The sequence below is a fragment of the Lytechinus variegatus genome, chromosome 9 (assembly GCF_018143015.1).
Source record: "Lytechinus variegatus isolate NC3 chromosome 9, Lvar_3.0, whole genome shotgun sequence".
Taxonomy (NCBI): domain Eukaryota; kingdom Metazoa; phylum Echinodermata; class Echinoidea; order Temnopleuroida; family Toxopneustidae; genus Lytechinus; species Lytechinus variegatus.
The window spans coordinates 8,555,571-8,578,126 of record NC_054748.1 but is presented as its reverse complement, the minus strand read 5'-3'; the positions used below and the strand labels follow the sequence as shown (position 1 = coordinate 8,578,126).

The window sequence follows — 22,556 nt, the reverse complement described above, 5'->3', positions numbered from 1 at the left end:
GGTCTACAATCACTTCTTCCAGTATCCACATTGTCTAATTAAATTGCCATCTCATCCATACACCATTTCGTCTACCTTAATAACCAGTTTGTCCAATAGCCATTTAGTCCATATACCATTTGGTCTAATTGGACGAAATGAATGAAAATAAATTGGATATTAGACCAAATGGTTATGAGACGAAGTGGTCATATTATTATTATCATCATTATTGGACTAAATGGTTGTAAGACGAAATGTTGATAGACAGAATATCATTAGACTAAAGGAATGTAGACCATGTGATGATGGATAAATTGGCAATAGAGGAATTGGCAATTCACCATTCTGTTAACCCATCAAGCCTATAAATTACAGGGCTTATAATGGCAGCTAATTTTTGTTATTACCTTACATGTGTACACTGAAGGTAGAAGGAAAATGCATCTTAGTGACTTTTGAAGGTTTCCATAGCAGTAAAGAAGAAAATATAATAAGTGACTGTGTTACTGTTGCATAATACCATTATAGTAATTATAGTATCTGCTATCCAATGGTTACATCCTGAAATCCTTAATTTTTATTGGCTGATTAGCATTGTTACCGTGGCAATTACCGTTGGATGGGAAAGTTACTATGATTGTAACTTTTATGCAACGGTGCCCAGCATTGAATTGCTGATCGCTTTTCTTCATTTTTCATTTGTCCTTCCAGATTGATGCTGCGTTTGAGAAGATCCGGAAAACTATCAAGAAAAAGCCTTTTGAATGCCATGTTGTCCCCAAGTACTATGCCATTGAGAACAGTTTAGAGGATAAAGATGAAGAGGTATATGTAATTATATTATCACTAGATCAACTAAGTTGCATATGTAGGTTACTTTCTTGTCGTTTTATGAGTGCATTAATATTGTTACCTTTCATTAATAGTAATGGATCATTTAACCAGCAGTTATCGATATCTGCATCGTATTTACATGAATTTGTACTTACTACAACTGTACTTAGTATATTTCCATCTTAAAGGTGACCCAAAGAGCTGAAATTGAATCATTTCACGTCTGAACCCTTGCTAAAATGTAGCAACAGACAGATATCTTTCTGTATTTCTTGAACAAACAGGAGATAATTTTTACCGTCAATCTGGCTGAAGATTAAAGATGTGTAATATTGTGTTTTTTGTTTTGCAGCTGATTGCATTAAGGAGGCATATTGAGAAGGTCGCGATGGACGAGCCTTACATGGGAGAAGAGATCCCACTCAGATGGCTATTATTTGAAGAAGCACTAGCAGCAGATAAAATCAACTATATGTCTTTGGACCAGGTGAATTTCCATTATTAAACAAAATTGACATGTGTAATACAGTTTAGGGTCAAAGAAATCACATTGAGTGATAAGAATTATTTAAGATATGAATTAAATATTCATGCAAGTAATGCTCTAATGACAATAAAATTTCAGTGGGTTCCCTTTGTCATTTCTGTATATGATATTTTTGTGTTATGCTTTACATTGTAACTTTTGTTAAATTTTGGAATAAAAAAGAATAGATGCAATCAATCAATCAAGAAAAATAATTTTTTCATAATTTTACGTAGGAAAAGATAATCAACACTCATAGTTCATTATATGTGTACATGCTTCATGGACGTAGATTTAGTTTGCATTTGAGCTTTTACATTTAGATAATATAACAAATATTATTTTTGTTGTACTCTACTCCAGTACTCTACTCCAGTGGCAGATGCAGTCTGAGGCATCACACCCTTTACAATTTGAGAATCACCCAGTGCACATACACATAATATAGCTATTATATTAGCTAATACCATCACCTTTTTTTAGTGATACTAATTCAAAAAATTTGGCGGTCAGTTGTTTCTGCAGTGGGTTTATGATCCATGATTTTTATTCTTCCAGACCAAGGAACTGACGCGTCCTGTTGGGATGGAATCCGATCGTGAGCTTCTCACCATGTTAACATTCTACCATGATCTGGGCTACATTGTTTACTATGGAGGCATTGATGACCAAGAATCCCTCCTCAGGGACATTGTTATCTTGAATCCTCAGTGGCTAATCGATGTCTTCAAGCAGGTCATATCGATCTTGGACCCTAAAGAGAGGGTGAGTAATGTAAAAACCTTGGGGATTGATGATCAAGATTCTCTCCTTAGAGACGTAGTCATCGTGAATCCTCAGTGGCTAATCTATGTCTTCAAACAGGTCATATTGATCTTCGACCCTAAAGAAAGGGTAATATAAAAACCTTGGACATGATCAACAATCTTGAATCTTCAGTGGCCAATCGATGTCCCCAAGCATGTCATATAAATCTTAGAATTGATAATATAAAGGCATTGGTTAAAATTACAGAGTTGTGCAATAGGTACGATGACCATGCGTATCACTTACATATCTTATAATTTGTAAGAAAACTTGGCCATGCCCAGCGGTTTGGGGGATATGTCTAACATGTCACCGTGAATGTTAGCTGAAAAGTAAGGGGGCCGCAATGATTTTCTAGAAAACTATCCAGATCACATGTAGGGGGATGTGACCAAAGCATTCAAGGCAAAGGCTAACATGACTTATTTTAAAATACTGAACCTTGATTTATGTTCGTATGGATGAAAAACATTCCCAGGAGGAATAGAAATCAATTTTGTGTAGATTCCATGTTATAGTGTATGGGCTTAAATTATGATGGAGTTTCTGGTTGCTTCATGTGTCACTTTTTTCCAATGATGAATAATAATAATATTCTGAGCCAATTTTTCTGGACTTCATTTTTATAACATATCACATACAAAAGTGACAAGTAGACCCAGCAGCTTATATCTATTTGTAAAGTCATAAGAACTAATATTAATCATGTAAAATTATTACTTTTGTATTTCAGGATGGAATTGTAAGTGATGCTTGGACAACCCTTGAGGATGATGGCATCTTGGAGGATAGGTTGATTCGGCATATGTGGAAGGGGTTCCTGGAGCAGAAGGAAGCGTTAGTCCAGCTCATGGCCAAGTTTGATCTCATCTGTGAGGCTCCAGTAGAGCAGCTCCAACCTGAAGAAGAGCTAGAGAAAGGAGATGTTGAGGTAATGCTCTTGTCATGTTCATGGGTAAAGTAAGAATTTCAGGGAATGTGCTTAAATGGGAAAGATGCACAAAATGAAGCAGGACCCTAGAAACAATTTTTTTTACTGGGGCCACTTCCAAGGGCCATGTAATGAATTGAGGTATAATAGTAAATTTGCTGAAACCGAAAAATTTCTCCTTGATGATTTGGTCTTCTTTGTAAAACAATGGATTTCAATTTAATTGAAAGTCGAAGTCAAGTCCCTAGTATTTTGTTGCAAGTCCAAGTCAAGCTGCTTATAAGCAAAATGGAAAAGACTTCCAATAGAAATCGGCAATATTTCTTGTCTCACCACTTTCAAAAGTTCTCTGAAAACCTGGTTATTCATGCAAGCTTTTAGGTAATTGTTATTCTACCCCTCTTTTTAGTAGGTTTTCTTTCTTCCTTCCTTTCTTTTTCCTTTTCTTTATTGCGCCATGGGCATCTTTTTATGATCGATACCGGTGCATTACAAATGTTTATATTATTATTATGACAACTTGAATCAGCAACTCTGACAATTACCAAATATAAAGAAGTTATTTAGTAATTCTGCTTGAAGGTATTAGACTTCAACTTTATCAGTAAATTAATCATCATTTAAATTGATTTGTTATGATAATAGGTATCAGATGACACTGAGAGGAACATGAAGAAGCGCTACTACGTCCCATCCAGACTGTCTTCCCGTTGTTCTCCAGAAGAGATTGGACAGATCAAATCTTCTACCGACTTCTATGTTGACTTCAGAGGCTTCCTACCAGGTTAGCTAAGCCCTGTTGAATAGTATACAAATAGCGAATAGGCATGAGTGCGATGGTGAGAGATTTTGCATGAGGTGAAAGAAAGATGCTCTATTCAACGAGGCGTACATTAGCCGAGTTGAATAGAGTGTTTCTTTTTCACCGAATGCGAAATCTCGCACCATTGCACGAATAAGAATATTCGCTATTTGGGTTGTACAACACCTCGAAATCTAGCGAAAATATGAAAACAACAAAGTTTTTCCCTGCAGTAATCTCTGAAAAGGGAGCAAAAATGATGAAAGCGAAAAGCAAAATCCCACAAACACCGGGCCCAAGTGCATATGATCTTGGGCAGCATTGCGCATTTAGCCAGCGGGCTGTACGCGCATTGTCACCTTATTTAATCAATGAAATCGCATTGTGGCGTCTCCTCCTAAAGCCGTGCAACGGTACATTTTGGATGGTACGTCTTGTGTGCAATGGTACGAATGTGTGACATTCAGCCTCCCATTTGCTCGCGTACAACAAGCTAAGTAGGCGTTAAAAGATGATAATACAAATCCTAATTAACTGATTGGTTGGCTGAAATCTACTGTGTGACCAATTTTATTTTTTGAGGTAACAAGAAATTGTGCTAATGACTAGTAACTACATGTATGGTGTTGAGATAAAGATTATGATATGAATCCTAATCAAATGAATGGTGGTAATCTATCACATGGTCGATCATTTATTTTAGCTAAACAAGAAAATAATGACTAATTAGTAACTACATGTATGGTTTTGAGATTAAAATGTTGATCAAGGGATATGACAGTAGTCTATCTCGTACCCATGCAGTCATGTTAGCTGACAAGAAAATGTGCTAATCACTGTGTTTTTCCTGATGTGGATTGTGTATCAATTAACAAGGATCCACATCACTATCTTATCAAACAAATAATTCACATGTTTTGAGATGAGGATGGTTTATCAAATAACAAGGATCTGCATCACTCTCTTATAAAACAAATAATACACATCAGCTTGCTCTGGCATTAGAATAATAACCCACACTTGTTACTTTTAAACAGTCCAAATGCCATCAGCTATGCTCTGGGCATGTTGGAGCTGTTCGAAAGATACCTTGTGTATAATTCTTACTAATGCCCTCAAAGATGTGTATTATTTGTTTACTATGATCCTAACTTTGCCATTCAGTGGTAATTACCATGGTAACAATGCGCAACAATCAATTAAAATCAAGAATTCTGTGGAAAAATGATTGGATGGCAAATTTACTGTAGTAACTTGTATGTAATGGCCCCTGGAATCAAACTCCACAGCTAGCAAAACAGAATGGTGAAAGTTTTGCAAGGAATGAATCAGGAGCTCAGAAATTATGGAGGTTTGAAATTTTATCACTAGGAATATGATATTTTTATTGCGCTTTTATAGAGTTCTTAATACGTCCCTCAGCAATCAGTTCACAGATGTATTATCACTCCAGTCATGGGATCCCTGAATGCCTACACACTATGTTAATATCAGGCTGCTACATTACTTTTTAGAAGCACTTGCCTGGTCAGGCAAGTAAATTTTAAAAAGTTGGAATATACTTTTGCCCATAAATCTATTTCACTTGCCTGAAAAAAATCCTTGAAAATAAAAGTTTTATCTCTTCAAAAGAAAGTGTTGCAGTTTTATGAACCACAGACCCTTCTCTCTCTTTTGACATGAACTGATCTACTTTGTTATTGCATTTCTTTTTCCAAAGTGATTTTATCTTGCCTGCCATGACCAAAATTAGGGTCAATATCCTAACATATCGACCCTAATTTTGGTCATTCTGCAGTGAGAATTTTGCTTTCTACTGTGTGAATTTTGCTTGCCCAATTCGGGCAAGGAGTTTTGGTCTTTACTTCAAGACACTTGCCTGACTCTAACTTTTACTTGCCCCGGGCAATCGGGCAACGGCTTATGTAGCACCCTGTTCATTTCATATTGGCAATTTGTTGTGTATATCATTTTCATCGACACTGATTTTTATTAATATGATTACATTATCAAATAAATAATATAGGATGTTATAAAGTGCATGTATCCGCCTTTTTAGTTGTTCAAGGCACTCCTATATTACCCTGACTTCCTTAAGCCAGGCTACAGATTTCAGTGCTCACAGCTTTTTGAGGAATTATAAATCCAGCTGATTACCCATTCACCTCACCTGGGTTGATTGCAGCACAATGTGGGTAAATTTCTCGCTGAAGGAAAACATGCCATAGCTTGGAATCGAACCCACGTCCTTCAGATTGAAAGACGAGAATCTTAGCTGCGAGATCACTACGCCCACACTTAGTATTATTATTATCATTGGTAGTATCATCATCATTATAACCTATTGCCAATATCTCATTTCCACAGATGGCCTGTTTCATCGTCTAATGACCAGAGCAGTTAGATGGATGACAGAGAAAGACGGTGAATCCGTTATTCTATTCTATCGTCAGATCAGTCTCATGGTGGATGACGAGCACCACGCTTTACTCGAGATGTTACCACCCCATCAAGCGACTATCAAGGTTTGTTACTTCGGTTCCTTGACATTAAGGCCCCATCTAACAAAGAGTTATGATTGATCCGATCAATCTTAACTCTATGGAAATCCATCAGTGTCATAATTTTTTTCTACGAAAAATTTGCACAATGTCCTTTTCTATGCAAGGAGAACCGCAATGAATTTTCAAGAAAACAATGAATACATGAATATACATCATAGCTAGAAAATATTTTGTACAAACATGAATGATAGATGTTGACGTTGCTGGCCATCCATAGTTGCGCTTGATTGACATTCCGGCGACATTTGCACCGTTGAAAAATCTACACATAAAGCCTCAACTCCAAAACTAACCCTATTCCTTGTCTGTACATTATTCTGAGCCAAAAGCTCTATTACAATCCTAACTGAAATATTAAGGATCTTTAAACTCTCTCCCCCTGTTTCTTCAGTTCCATGGCTTTCGGTCCAGCAACAATTGCTCCGATCAAAAATTCTGCAGTCGAGCCAAACATATAACCTTCACTCCAAACTTAGATAAACCCTAATCCTTATGCTTACATTATTCTGAAACAAAAACTCTATTACAAATGCAATCTTAACCCTTCCACTACCCCTCTTAAAAATTAAGACCGGAGTACCGGCTTCGAGTCATGTGATTCAAAAAGTAAGAGTTTTATATATCAGGTGCCCTGTAAAAATTACGTCATTTTTGAGATATTCAATTGATAATTTTGTTGACGACTGGCTTTCATTTATAAGTTCTAGCATAAAAGAAGAAAACTATACTACCCTACCAAGGAGGCTTGTATGATAATACACGGTGAGTCGTATATGGACTATGCATACGCTGTTGTTGAATTTTACTTTCGTCAAAGCAGTGATTTTAGACCAAATTTTAGATTATTTAGATTACTACGGGAAGGTATACAACATCAGCCGGGTACTAGTGGAGTTTGTACTTTTATTTTGTTTTATCTTTGATGTTTTAGGTGACTGTATTCCAAGCCGCAGTTGCAGATCCCGATGATGAAAGTGATAATTATCAACCTCCCTCTCCAAGTGCTGTTAAAGACGTGAGTAAAGTAGTAAAGATAGGTTCAATTGTCACATCATTCCGTGCAAGCCTTGCGGGTGTTGCAAATGAATAATAATAATAATATGTCCATTTATATAGCGCAGTTCTATGTTGTTTTGTACACATGTTTTCAGATTTTCCCCTTTATTTTACATATTTCACACCATCTCTTCCTGACCTTGACATATGTTGTGTGAATTATATTTTCCCATGACATATGTTATGCTCAGAATGAGGCAATGTGCAATTTTAAAGATAATAGGGAAAATATGAAAAATTGTGTACAAAACAAATGGAGAGTTGTCCACAAAATCAGCCATTTTGAAGCATGTTTGCCAAATTGAGGATCCCCATAGAAAGTACAACAAGACTTTTTAAATGCCCATAACTTGCCTATTTCATAATCGATTTTGATGAAACTTGTTTTAAATTGTTCCTCTTGTTTTACTCTTTCCACTAAGATTGCTTCTCATCTTGGGTTTTGGTTTCCTTTACTAACCCTGTTGCATATTTTTCAGGTAATGGACTTTGTAACAAGGACCCTAGATAATCTTCGTCAGCACTGGGCGAAGAGGATCCAGTATGACATCTGCTTCCTCTGCCCAAAGTGTAGCAAGAGGAAACTATTCCAAGACTGTTTCAAGCGGAAGTCACTCCAGTGTGGGTTACATAGGATCCCCACTAATTCAGTCAAGTCCAAGTTTGGTAGGTTGAGTGACTGAAGGGGCACGTGGGGGGGGAGCACTCACATACATCGGTGGTACAGGTTTGTGCCGCTTTGATGGCCCCTCATTTTCAGTTCTCTAGATACTCCCATTGACACGGGTCGCGGAAGCGGGGGGGGGGCTTGGGGGCTTCAGCCCCCCACATTTTTCAAAAACTGTGTACATGGTCAGGCCCCCCCCCACTTTGAAAAACGTTCCGTGGCCCCTGTGACAGAAGGCCCCCCCTTCCCTCCCTGTTCAAGACCCCTGTTACAAAACATCTCCGTTCCAAAGCCCTGCCAAAATTGTCCTGCGTGCATGACCACTGCAAAGCTAGCTACATGCACAGCTACACATATCCCTCCATACCACTCCGCTAGCGCCATATATGGCTAGCACCCTCGTGCACAGTGGTTAGTGCGCACCGTTATTGTGATCCTATTCCGTAGACCCTGGTTCTCACACCGTCCAGCACATTTCTAGTTCCCAAGACCCAATATTTAATCCTGGCTTGTAGTCAGTTCTTTTGACCCTCATATCAGGGTGTTGCGAGGCACACCCCAATCAAAATATAATGTTGTGAGGATATGCTTCAGTGAATATCTGCACACCACAGATCCTAACCTCTGGGCCCCATTGTACAAAGAGTTACGATTGATCCGATCAACTGTAACTCTACGATTGATCGGATCAATCGTAACTCTATGGAAATCCATCAGTGTCATAATTTTTTCTACAGGAAATGCGTCTAACAAAAAATCTGATGCTATAGCATTGTGTGTTATCGTGCCTCACCACTGTATTCAGGGCAGGTGTGAATGCAGTTGAAAAACACTCCGTCCATCGGAAAGGACGCAAATGTGGGTCCCGTGTATAGGAGAGTCATAACCTATGCACGTTAAAACCAATACACTATTTGTCAAAGAGCAGGTGTTCACCCGGTGTATTGCACCTGCCGGTCCTGGTAAGTCAAGTCAATCTTGACGTTCATATGCCATAATAATCAATATAATGATTGTGGGCATTAATAGAAAGACAAGACATATAAACAACAACACTCTTCATAATGAATATTCAAAAGTAATACAATTCATTATATCATGAATATAAAGATCAACACTATGTCACCAATATAGTAGTGTTTTTCCCCCCATTTGGCTTGATTTTTAATCAATTTTGATTACAGGTATAACTGAAGAGGGAGTGGATTCAGGGACTGAAAGTCCAATGATGTCTAGAAGATCAAGTAAGTATTTATTCTATTTTCTGCATTTTTTCTCTCAGATTTCTGTATTGTTTTTATAAGGGAATAATTTTCTCTCACTCACAGATTGACACTCCTAAACCTAACCCTCTTGTCTTTTGATAACTCAGTCAAGAGCAACTGTTGTGACCCCAAATGTTCAGAATGTCTTGCCTTTCTTGAAAAAATGTGATACGTTTGACTTACACTAATCACTTTACACTCTAAATTGGCTTTGTGAAACCTTAATCACTATCTAGAACCGGGGGGGGGGGGGGGGGGCACTTCCATTGACGAGTGGATACCATGCGCGACCATGGGGTCTTGAATAGCACCCTAAACACATAATTTCCATATTCTGAAAATGCACTCCTTAACAAGTATTGGCGTGTGAAATCCTACCCTTAACAAGTATTGGAAAAAAAATGATACTCTTGGCAAGTATTCCCTGAAATGAACCCCTAAACAAGTACAGCGATATTTTATTGTTATGTTACGGGTCCGTCCGTCAGTTATCATCATTTGGTTTAGTACGGCCCCACCTTCCACAGCTCGGACTCTAAACAAGTAGTGTTGGGGCAAAAAGGACATTCTTTATAAAACATTTTCAATTTTGTTTTATAACCCCCCCCCAAAATTTGACCCTAAACACATAGCTTTCTAGCGAAATAGATACCCTTTTTTCATTATTTTTGTGTTTTTGACACCCTTATCACGTTATGTACATAACGTGCCCTATCTTGAAAAAAACATCCTTTTTTACGTGTTTTTGGGGTCGCGCATGGTATCCACTCATCAATGTAAGTGCCCCCCCCCCCTGGATTTAGAATTGCAAATTTAAAGATTTATATTACATTCCACTATTTGTTGTTCATCTTGACTCTAGTTCATCCTTATACCTTTCAAACTATTTAAGAGGGTAGAAATTCTTTATCAATTTTAAGAGTGAGTGTTGAATACTTTTTTCAAACTTTATAAAAGTGATATATCTTTAAAATCTTCCTTTGATATCGTTAACAGCTTGTAAAGAAAGCAGGGTACTATGCGACCGTTACTTCAGTGATCTTGCGAGGAATATAGGATTCGAGTGGCATAGCCTAGGAATCAGGCTTGGATTGAATCAGGCAGACATTGATCATATCAAGGAGGACAATTTAAATGCGGTGGATCGTATTATTGCAATGCTAAGACTGTGGAAGCAGCGGTCATCTTGTAGGGGAAATGGGAGACAGATGATAGAGGATCTTTGTTTGGCGTTGAAAAACTGTGACAGGGAAGATCTTGTAGACGACATCAGAGAAGCGGCGGGATTGAGATAGCTATAACATCCAAGCAAGAGTTGATGGTACCGTTGATTGCATTATTGTCTCGCTAAAAAAAGGTTGGATGAGTTCTGTTTTAAGTTTTGGTGAAATTCCATGTGAATATTCAAAGTTAGCCAGCCAATTTTACCTAACGTGTCTTTCAAAGAGCTAACAAGAAATCGCACATAGGTCGGCTCATCACATCACCAACTTGAACGCCTAACTACCACTTTGTACCAGCCCTGGCCGGGAGTATGGGGTGAAAACAACCTGCAGGGTACTGTCTTACAAAGAGTTACAATTGATCCAATCAATCGTAACTCTATGGAAATCCACAATGTCATAAATTTCCTTTGACAGGCAATTTCCTTTACGCGCAACCAATTATCCATTTGTTTTGCTTTGCGTATATGTACGCTTTCCAATGCGCTTAGAAACTGTTGTATTAAGCGCTATGTAAATGTTAATTATTATTATTATACGGCCAATTTTCAATTTCTTTGATTCTTGTCAAAGTCACACAGCACTGTAGTTATCCATTTCCTTTGTTTTGCGTCACGAGCGATCAATTGTTATTCATATACTCCAATTCACGTCACCATGCAACCAATTATCCATTTCTTCCTTTTCAATTGCCATCCATTTCCAATTCTTAAAATTGTATTGTATCTTTGCCATTACAATTAATTTCAAATTTCCGGTTCTGGAAATTTTCTTCATCTACAATCTCCTATTTCCTAAAACCCATTAATTTGTCATTTCTGGGGAGTATTTAATTATTACCCAAGTCTGGGATAGATGTAATCCACCTGAGATCTGTTATCTGTAGTTGTTCCGATATGATTAAAGCTCGGTAAAAATGAACTGTGTTCCTAATGTACATGGGGAGATAAATATCTTGTGAAACGTACATTCTTTAGCATAGCTAACGAATGTACATTTTGCATTTCAATCTCAAAAAGTAGTACAAATTACTAGACACCTCATATTCCATACACATTAATGTTGCTAAGTTTTTATTATAACTAGTGGAATACATATTCTTCAGTTAAATTGTGAACAAAAATTTAGCTAATCATGTGACACATAGATTTTTGATCCGCCTTTAAAAGAATCATTATGTGGAGCATGTCATTAAACAGTGGACAGTGATTTTTAATGACTATTTGTTATAAGTGTCTGAAATCTTTCTGCCTCATTGGATCAGAGCAATTACATTGCAGTGAAAATCAATAATTGTTTCATGAAATGCTTTCTATGTCTTGACCAGAGTACCTCAGTAGAAATAAATATTAATAAAAATAATAATAATTAAGAATAATTAATATAATGCTTGAAAATCTTTCTTTAGTCTCAAATTTAATAAACAGTACTCAATAAACAGGGTTAACTTTCAATTTACCTTTCATTGATGTTTGTATATCAGTATCCAGCAATGTTCTGTTTGATATAAGGGTGAACAATTTGTTTTTAAAAAAACGTAATCAAAGCAAATTTTAATTGCACATTACATTGGCTACATTTATTTCTGCGTCTTCACTTATGTGGAGAACTATATTTATCTACATGTATATGCAACAAAGTAAATACCTGGGGCCCGTTGCATAAAACTTTTTACGTGAGAAAACTCAGGTTGTTTTTACCGGAGCTTTTGCCCTGTGTTAAAGTCAATGGCAGAAATCAGAGTGACCTTAGTTTTCAGTTTTTACCAGAGTTTTCTCAGGTAAAAAGTTTTATGCAATAGGCCCTTATGTGCACATCTGTGTGCCTTTGGATGCTGCCAATATGCATTGATGGAGCATGATGTTAAAAGTAATTGTTTTTTAAGTGACAACTTTTTTGTAAATGTTGGTTTTGGGCAAAAAAGTGCAATTCTTTTAAGATGTTCATAATTTTTTTGTTCAGATGTGAATGTTATTAACATTTACCGGTATGTACTAGAAGTGCTTTCACCTTTTGCCTTTTCTAGCTATGGAAGTGATTCCTATATCACAGTTGTGTGATATCATATTATGCCTTCCCTGCCAGAAAGAAGTTTGCCACAGTATGGATTAACTGCGTGAAACTTCTTCACACTGTCAGGCCTACATATAAGCATTTAATAGTGGAGATTACATCCTCACATAGTCCATTATCTGAAGACTGAGGACGCTCACGCAGTTAATGTGTCCACAGTTTGAAATTATCTTTACACTGTTAGATATAGGCATGTTAATGGTGTAAATCACATCTTGATGCAGTGATATGAACACGCTGTGGCCACTGAAAATGTGAAGGATTCGAGTGTGCTTACTCTCTTTGGTCAAAGTGCTGTTCACAGTGTGGAATGCTCGATAAAACCTCCTTCACACTCTTAATTTGAGCATTTTAAAAGAGCAAATCACCTATCACGTGAAAACACTATCGGCATGCTGTAGAAGCATCCACAGTGTGAAATTATCTCCATACTGTTCAATTTGAGCATTTTAACAGTGTGAATGTTTCACATAGTCCCCTACATGTATGTGAACACACTGCATGTGTGTACTTACACTTTGTGTCCAGTGTAAAATAATCTTTACACTGCTAAAATTTAGGCATGTTATTGTTAATGGTGTACCACATCTTGATATAGTCCTCAATGTGAACACGGTGTGAACACTGAAAATGTCAGATTTGAGTGTGTTAATACACTGTGTTCACCGTGGTGTTCACACTGTGGAATTAACCCTTCTTCACACTCTTAATTTTGAGCATTTTAAAAGAGCCTATCACCTATTCACATAGTATATCATGTGAAAATACTGTGGGCACTCACACTGTAAACGTATCCACAGTGTGAAAAACCTCCACACTTGTAAATATGCGCATTTTAATGGTGTGAATCCTACCTTTGTATAATCCTCTAGGCAAATACTCTGTGAATCCACTGGATATACTATTACAATCAGCTTGAATGCAATAATGAATTAACTAATGTTCACTTAATGATTAATGTTGATCACAATTATCATTAACATCATCACCATCAACCAAATAATAATCATCATCATGCAATGTGTATGTATTGTATGCATTCCATTTGAAATTTATATTGTCTTGATACAATGACAAAGTATATTTTATCAGAAGTGGAATAAATTACTGATTTATAAAACATTTTGTTTGCTGAATTCCAATCTGTTAAAGTCTAGTGAATGAGGCATTTGTGATCTAATTGTCACTAACTGATCAATTTCAATCTTGTCAAGGCCGGGGGGGGGGGGGCAGTCAAATATATTGCTGTGCACGTGTGTGACCAAATTATTCCCAAACACCCCCAAAACAAGTTTTTCTCTGTGTGCAAATAACCCCCTACACAAGTTTTTCGCAGGCTTTATTTACACATTTTGGCCCCTAAACAAGTGGTCGCCAGAATAGGACCCCGAAACAAGTTTTTTCTACTTTTATCTGCTTAAACATAAGCTTCATTTAGACTAAACTATATTCGTGGGTATTGCCCCCCCCCCCCCCCCCGGTGCAGTTAGGGTTAATATGACACAAAGGAATACAATGTTAACACTGTAAATAAGTGTCATCAAAAATTCATAAGGTAATAATTTAAAAAGCCCTTGGGAAAAGATTGGGAAATAAATATACCCTAAACACATTTGGCTAGTCTTAAATATAAAAGCATTGGAAAACAACAAGACCCTAAATACGTTTGACCCCGCAATTGACCATTCTTTGAAAACAACCAATAGTCCACATGTGTTTTTTTTATGGAGGGGTCATGCAGGAGTACAGCAATATGTTTGACTGCTCCCCCCCCCCCACCCGGAGTAAATCTTTGTAAAAGTATGAGTTATTCAAACAGGACAAAAGTAAAACAAGACCCTAAATACGTTTGACCCCGCAATTGACAATTCTTTGAAAACAACCAATAGTCCACATGTGTTGTTTTTATGGAGGGGTCATGCAGGTGTACAGCAATGTTTGACTGCCCCCCCCCCCCTGAGTAAATCTTTGTAAAGGTATGCGTTATTCAAACAAGACAAAAGTAAAACAAGAAAACTCAGACTGGTGTATCACCATTTTTATTGTACAAGTACATGTACACATCCATACACACACTACAGACACGTTGATGCTGCCAAGGATATACCACCGCACAATTAATCTTGCAGCAGCAGCAAAACAAAATATCATCAAACATAATCTTTATATCTGTATGTACATCATAACCCTGTAGCACAGGGCTTTGGGATCGATCATGAAGTTGAATTTTACAACTGATTGCATATAATTTCTCAATGCAATCAATTTAAAAATCAGTTGATTGATTCATTGTAAAGCCTTGTGCTACAGGGCGTTTATTTTACAATCGTACTCAAGATAATTTGAGTATTCCATATACATGTACACTGCCTGCCAAAGTTCATCTTCCATAGGTCGAATATTTGCCAATATCCAAGCATTATTTCAAGCCAGAATTTGCAAACCATGGCGGGTTGATGGGTCATTAAACATCTTAGTCAAACATTCCTGCTGTCACAAGAAATTCGGTGTCGGGCAAAATTGCGTATAGATGCCAGGATTTGCCCGGTAAATGACAGACATCGTCATGTATGATTAGATTTGTTGATATCTCACTTATAATTCATAATATAAAGTTTGATTAAATGCACACCTCACAAAAATTGTGTGCTTCAATCAATCAATGAAATACGTGGGGTATGGGGGTATTACTCAAATTGATACACAGACGTATAGTAGTAAATCCTTTAGTTAAAAAGCCTTCCTTCTAATCAACCACTCTCTTATAATCAAGCCTGTTGCCTGAGGAACAGACAGGAAAATCAATATGTGGGACTACAAAAACACTAAGGTAATGAAGCAGTTTTACATTTATGCTTGCCTCACGTTTACCTGACATAACAATCTTTGTAGCTTACAATACATGTAGATCATTACCTCATTGACTAATGGCTACTACAAATCCAACCGGTAATTCTCAACATTTCTTTCTATCGATTAATCAATTAATTTTATTGATATATGATGTGGTGAATTATATAAATATTATCAGTGCCAGTAAATTGCTGTACAGATACACCCCTATTATTAAAGAATCAGTGTATTTAATTTTTGAGTTAGAAGAGTGCTGCAAAAAGACTTCAATCAACTGCAATCTATTGGGAATATATGTTGCAAATTTGGAATTGATAGATTTTTTGTGTGAATACCCCTTCAACCTCCCCACTTCGATATCGGTATGGATCTCAACTTCAGGTAACTTTGCCTAAGTCAAGCTTCTACAAGTCAAGTATTCTCCCAACTCAGCAATGTTTTGCACCAGATGGTGAATTAAATGATAATCCCCTTCAGAGTAAGATTCCTCCCAATTCAAACAGATTTCTGTAATCTCGGGTAGGGTTGGCTGTAATTCACAAATTCTAAAATTTAATCAATAAAATGACATCTGAATGAAATTCAAAGACTGGCCATATCCTTATCAATCTAATGAGACATGTTAATATTCAATATAGGCTGTCAAATTGTCAGAGGCTTCCTCGCATATCAAAGAGTTGTAAAATAACTCAATATGATCAAACTGACGATAAAATCAGCTGTATACATAAATTCATATATTCCAAGATACATGTAGCTCAAGATAATATATACATGCATTATATCAGAGACAAGATTAATGCAATGCTATAAAACAAGCCAATATCTGTACATTTCTTACGCAGAAAGCGGTCAAGTGTGAAAAGGCAACAGAAATAAAAGATACAAAAATAGCGATATATATAGAGATCTTGAAAAGAAAACGAAATCAAAGCTCTGGCACGACGTATGAAAACCAAAATTAGAAAAGAATTCTGATTATTACTATCAAGTATACATCTCTTTCACACACAAACATGCATATTATATTTTACAGCTAAGTATAATGATGAATGCATACATCTACATGTAGTAAGCATTCATTTTTTCACGTCAATATACATGTACATGGTCATATTAACACGAATTAAGTCTGTACAAGGGGTATGTTCACATTAGGAAATACATATCGTTCGCAGTGTCTGAATATTAATCATGCATCAATAATCATATGTACAGTTCTGAATGAATTGTTTACCATGGGAACATGGCTTCAAATTCACCATAAAAAAAGGAATCTTTGAACTCTCCACAAAATCTCAGTTTACAGATATATGTGATGTTTTTAACTATTACATGTTCTTGAATCTTTTATAATCTTTTATATGACACCTAGATAGATCCTTGTGATTTGATTGGTTGTTTGATATCGTTCATTCAGTCCATTTTGCAATGACATCATAAATCGTGCAATTTGGATCCATTCATCGTGCAATTTTGGATCCATACGATTTTGTCCATTGCACTCGCACACCGAGACTGCAGCTACAGGCACCATCAGTGCGCGTGTTGTAATGACGTACATGTAACAATCAACAGACCGAACTCGCACTGCATGAGCATATTTTGCATTGAAATTCATAAATTTCAAATGAAAAAAATAACAAATTTTTAGGTGTCATATAAACCAAATAATGAATGTTTCTTCATTCGTGCAATGGACAGAATACTTCATTCGATGAAAGATGAAATCTTTCACCTCATGAAGTATTCTGTCCATTGCACTCATAGAGACATTCATTATTTGAACAGCAATACATGACACATCCATGCAATAGCAATTACACTATTAGACCTACAGAGGTGTAACAGACAACATAAGTGTGCACTTACAGACAGTGGTCATATATTCATATAATGTTGGGGTACAAGATAAAAGATCCCCCTTTTATATATTTCATCATTCAATCATTTCACGACATTATCTTTTCATCTTGGTGGTGATTTATTTACCTGATTGCTAAGAAAGCATGAATGCTTGTAAGCAAGCAACCAGAGGACCGACGGCTTAAGGTCCTCTCCGAGGGACCTGGTACTAAAGGATTAATGCCTTACCAAAGGGCACTAGCGCACCAAGTGGAAATCGAACCCGGGTCACCGGAATACGAATCCCCCGCCCTACCGACTGAGCTATCACGCCTCCTCTTCATGTACAGAACAAATTATATTTTGCAGACAAATGTAATAAACCAATTGAATAGTGAAATCTGTCGTTCCTTATAGCCTTGCCTAAGGATCAAACAGTTCCATACATTTCAACACATGTCGGTCCATTGTAATGCGTGTGGCTCACGACCCATCATGTCTCATCGACCATTATCTCTGCATTGCCCTACCTTTTATTCCAAGTTGAATTTGAATAAGCAGCCCATTTTTTACTCAAAATTTTTCTTCTGAAAAATATAGGAGGCTTCAACAATCTCATATATTCTATTCTCATTCTATCATGGCTGAAATCAATAAACGTTTTGCATAGAGAAACCCTTTGAATAAGAAATATAAGTAAAACTAAAACAGCACAGAAAACTTGCATCAGAAGTTCTGAACATAATGAGAAAATCAATGTTTTTTTCCTGGGAGTATGAAGTGATTATTCAAAATACGCAAACACAAGTCCTTCTTGTTCTAAAAAATAGTTTTAACTGGCCTTTGAATTCAAGATAAATCATCCCCGGTCGAACTGCTTAAAAAGTTCCTACTTTTTTATGGTAACTTTATCATCCGATGGTAACTACCATATTAAGGTTGCTCAACAGTCAATCAAAGAAAGAATTTTCAAGGAAGTTACTATTGAATGGTAAAGTTACTATTATGGTAACTTCCATGCAACAGGCCAAATACCTTTCACAAAGGAAAAAAAAATAATTAAACAAATTATAGATAATATGGCCATTTCGATCAGCTGGATGATTTTGATGGCACATTCTACAATTAAGAAATCTAACAGCCTCCATATTGCACACATTTACTGACTATTATTGGATTACGTTTTTTAAGTAGTAATGCTATTACCTGGATAAAGCAAATCATGTCACATCCTGGATAATTTCTCGACCAATAAATTAACAGTTTTAATTAATACCTTGCATTCCAATCATGTTCCCTTTTGAAAAATTTGTTATCCAAATGGGGTCAATTTTCCCTAGAATTTTTGACAGACACCCCATTGCACGCATTTAATGAAATTGAATATTTTCTATTGGATTACATTTTTTAATCAGTAATGATATTGGCTGGATAGAGCAAATTGCGTCACATCCTGCTAATTTCTTGACCAATAAATGAACAGTTTTAATTAATACATTGCATTCCAATCACGTTCCCATTTTAAAAATTTGCTCCCTAATGATGAATAAGTGAATACATGCACTGGTTGATTATATTATTGATATAGAAGAGCCCCGTCTTACAAAGAGTTACCATATATATTCTTAAACAACATGTATATGGAAATCCAATAATGTCGTAATTTTTTTTCTCCAGGAAATTTGCATGATGTCCTTGGTAAGAACACAGAGAAGCGGATTGTCAAGAAAAACAATGAATGTATGAATACACATCACATCTAGAAAATATTTTGAACAAACATGCATCTTAGATGTTGACGTTGTTGGCTTTCCGTGGTTGTGGTTGATCGGACCAATCGTATCTCTTTGTAAGACGGGACCCCGATGCGAAACAATCCACAAGAACTTTTGATAAACTGACCATTGTAACAAACATCTCCTAGCACACACGAATCATTCGATCATGAGTGAACAGTTGGTTTCACAAACTACTTCGATGGCACTCACAACCAATCTAATTACAAAAGCTCAGAAGTTTTCACCAACTATTTCTTATGATCCCTGTAGCTTATTTTACAGCTAACCATATAACATTTGTAGGGACAGTGATTTTCCGTTTCTAAAAATTGCCTTTTCCGTTTCAGAAAATCTCAAATTCCGTTTCAGCATGTCTGAAAACGGAAATTCCGTTTCCCCATAGACTTTGTGTACAAGAAAAATTGACAATTCCGTTTACATAGAAAACCAATACACAACGAGTAGCGATGTCAAAATGCTAGCGCTGCTCAAAATTTGCATCTACCAATGTACTAACATCGCTTTAAAATCCATATTAATCGAAGAGATTCGAGCTTATAAAATATTTAGGGAAACATAATCAACATGAATATATTCTCACCTTTCATATTATTAGCATTATTTTATTGTTAAATGGGATTTTATCGCTGATTTGGGGACTTTTCGGACATCGTTTTGTGCAGTCGACGACTTCCGAATATCCGCCATTTTGGATTTGATGAATCACCGTGATCATTATATTATGACCGAACGTAGAGGGCAGCAACACACGGCCGGATTCTGCCTTCTATGCGGACGTAAGTGTAAACTAATTTGGATACGATCGAGTGATGGAGAGGCTCGAGTGTAGTTACGATGTGTTGATTGTCATGATTGTTGTTGCAAAGTGAGATCGTGTTTTTTCAGTTGATATTCGTATTTTGTTGAGGATTTGGGATGAATTTCTGTTGCTTTTTTGTGCATTTTGAGAAAAAAACATGTTTTCCGTGATTTTCCGTTTGAAAAGCCACTTTCCGTTTCAAACAGCTGATTCCGTGAATTCCGTCCGTTTTCCGCGATCGCGGAAAATCACTGTCCCTACATTTGTTGGTGAAAATCATAAAATTAAACAAAAGAGAGAGCATAGATCTATACACTTTTTAGCATGGTATAATAAAATACCTGGTCAAAAACATAATTGGAGATAAAGGACAAAAAGGATCCAACATAATTGGAGATACAAAATAGCCGAGTTCAGAAACACAAACATAAGGGAATTTTAACAAAAACAGTCAGAAATCTTGGATTATGAGGTCAACCCTTCCAAGATAATACAAAAGTAATACTGGTGAACAACATAAAAAAAAAGAACTCGTACAATGCAGCCAACCCCACTCCTATACATCATATATATTTACAATATACATGATTACATTTGTACATTAGACTGTATAGTTTCTCCTCCAATTTTTACATTGTAAAATGTACACTTGTATAAACACCATTTGTAATGGCAAGCAGTGAAAGCAGCAGTCGCTAGACTACCTCATCTATGTACAAGCTCATTTTCAGTCTATCGCGTTCTAATTTGTTCTTGGGAGTTTCACAAAATGTCAGATTGGACTAAGGTCAAGTTAATCTTTTTAGCTCGTTTCTAGGTTTGAATAAAACTGTCTTCTTTTTAAGTCCAACTACAGTGTTTGTGAAACTGCCCCCTGATATTCAAATGCAACACAGACACCATTATCTGTAGGTGGGACCACAAGATCTAAAGCACAATGAAGAATTTTCAATAACCTTTTTGAAGGCATAAACTAGATGCTACATTCCCCAAAACAAACAAAAACAAAGAAAAAAATTGAAAGGAAGCTCGGGGTTTAAAAAAAAAGAGAAAGACTTGAAATACATTTTTCGATCAAAAAGGGGCATCTTTTGCCTGGCTTACAGGCAGTTACTGTATTTCTGTTTGTGTTTAGTAACAGTTCTTCTCCAGTTTTAGTAACAATACACATATAGATTTCAAGGAGATATTATTATCATTATTATGAAAGAAAGAATATAATTGTCTATTGTATATTTACCTCAATTATAAAGGTATATGAATCTGATATAACACTTATAGTGATTCTATTACAGCTTTGAAAGTTTGGAATTGTTCATGTGTCTAAATTCTGAATTATCTCCCATCTGCAAGGTTTAGTATCTGTTCATAGAAATGATTTCCTCGCAGTAATTCTTTGACTCTGAAATCTACAAGGATTTAATGCTGGTGATAAATATGAATAACTGATTCTATCAAGGTCAAATTGGTTTAGAGGTCGTCCATAGCTGTAGGTTCTTGAATCGCTTAAGTCAACAAGGTTTAGAAGCTGTACAAGGAAACAATTTCGTTGCAGGAAACGATTGACTCTGAAATCCACAAGGATCACATGTCGCTGATAGATTATATGATTCTATCAAAGCAAAATTAGTTAAGAAGATGTCCCAAGCTGCAGGTCCTTGTACCTCTCTCAAGTCTACAAGGCTATGAAGCTGTTCCTACATGTAGGTGAGTTTTACTTAAACTGCCAAAGTACAAGGATCAGATGCTGCTCCAGGGTATGTCTCATTGATTCTATTAAAATGAAATTGGTTCTGTAGCCGTTCATAGAAACAAGTCCTTGAATCTCTAAGTTGCAAGATTAATAAGCTGATCATGGGAACGCCTGCCTTGCAGAAATTCTTACATGTAATCCTCTCAAATATATTAGCATCTGATGCTGACAATAGCTTCTGTCTTAGAGTAAACATTGAGAAGCCGTCCATCAACCAAATAATCATCACCATCATCAATATCATGTGTATGTATTGTCCATTGCGTCTAGTCCTTGAATGTATTCGGTGTACAAGGTTTAGAAGCTGTTTCGAGAAGAGTTTACTTGCAGGAATTCTTGATCTTTTCCAATCTTTTCTTGATATCGTCGACGTCCGGCAGAGGAGCGAGCTGAGGAGCGGTAGCAGGAAGGTTGGACGAACTGCTTCCTAACGAGATCTGAAGAAAAAAAGATGAAAAAAAGGAAAATAATCAAAATAAATATAATAATAGGTACAACATTTACATAGCATCGAAAATAATGATTCTGTAGCGCTGTATACTATTACTACTTCTTTAGCAAGGTCAAGCTAAAGGTCAAGCTAAAGCTGTATTTTACCGAACTATATCACATGCTTAGGTATGATTTAATTATCAGTCTTGTTTGTATTATTTACATTATATCTTTTAAATTGTCACATTTAATTTGTATTCATTTAATTATGTGAACATATTAATTTATCATTGATTTCTGAATAAAATGCAGAAACTCCTGCAAAAAAAAAAAAGCTGATCGGAC

General features: G+C 36.3%; 2 protein-coding genes across 5 annotated transcripts in view; one reads left to right on the top strand and one right to left on the bottom strand.

Annotated features, from left to right (window-relative positions):
* Positions 1 to 12,304, top strand: part of LOC121420992 — a 40,815-nt gene extending 28,511 nt beyond the window's left edge. For all 4 annotated transcript variants that reach the window (XM_041615561.1, XM_041615562.1, XM_041615560.1 and 1 more), the window contains 10 exons: positions 694 to 807; positions 1,169 to 1,303; positions 1,901 to 2,107; positions 2,883 to 3,080; positions 3,726 to 3,864; positions 6,250 to 6,407; positions 7,378 to 7,461; positions 7,982 to 8,168; positions 9,354 to 9,413; positions 10,431 to 12,304. In XM_041615561.1, coding sequence (XP_041471495.1) covers positions 694 to 807; positions 1,169 to 1,303; positions 1,901 to 2,107; positions 2,883 to 3,080; positions 3,726 to 3,864; positions 6,250 to 6,407; positions 7,378 to 7,461; positions 7,982 to 8,168; positions 9,354 to 9,413; positions 10,431 to 10,729 — 1,581 coding nt within the window. In that variant the 3' untranslated portion in view covers positions 10,730 to 12,304. The remainder of the gene's footprint in view (positions 1 to 693; positions 808 to 1,168; positions 1,304 to 1,900; positions 2,108 to 2,882; positions 3,081 to 3,725; positions 3,865 to 6,249; positions 6,408 to 7,377; positions 7,462 to 7,981; positions 8,169 to 9,353; positions 9,414 to 10,430) is intronic.
* Positions 12,305 to 20,766: 8,462 nt separating this feature from the next.
* The window catches only part of LOC121421105 (cytoskeleton-associated protein 5-like), a 77,714-nt gene continuing 75,924 nt past the window's right edge, over positions 20,767 to 22,556 (bottom strand). Inside the window, 1 exon segment of the mRNA XM_041615738.1 lies at positions 20,767 to 22,216. Coding sequence (XP_041471672.1) covers positions 22,100 to 22,216 — 117 coding nt within the window. The 3' untranslated portion in view covers positions 20,767 to 22,099.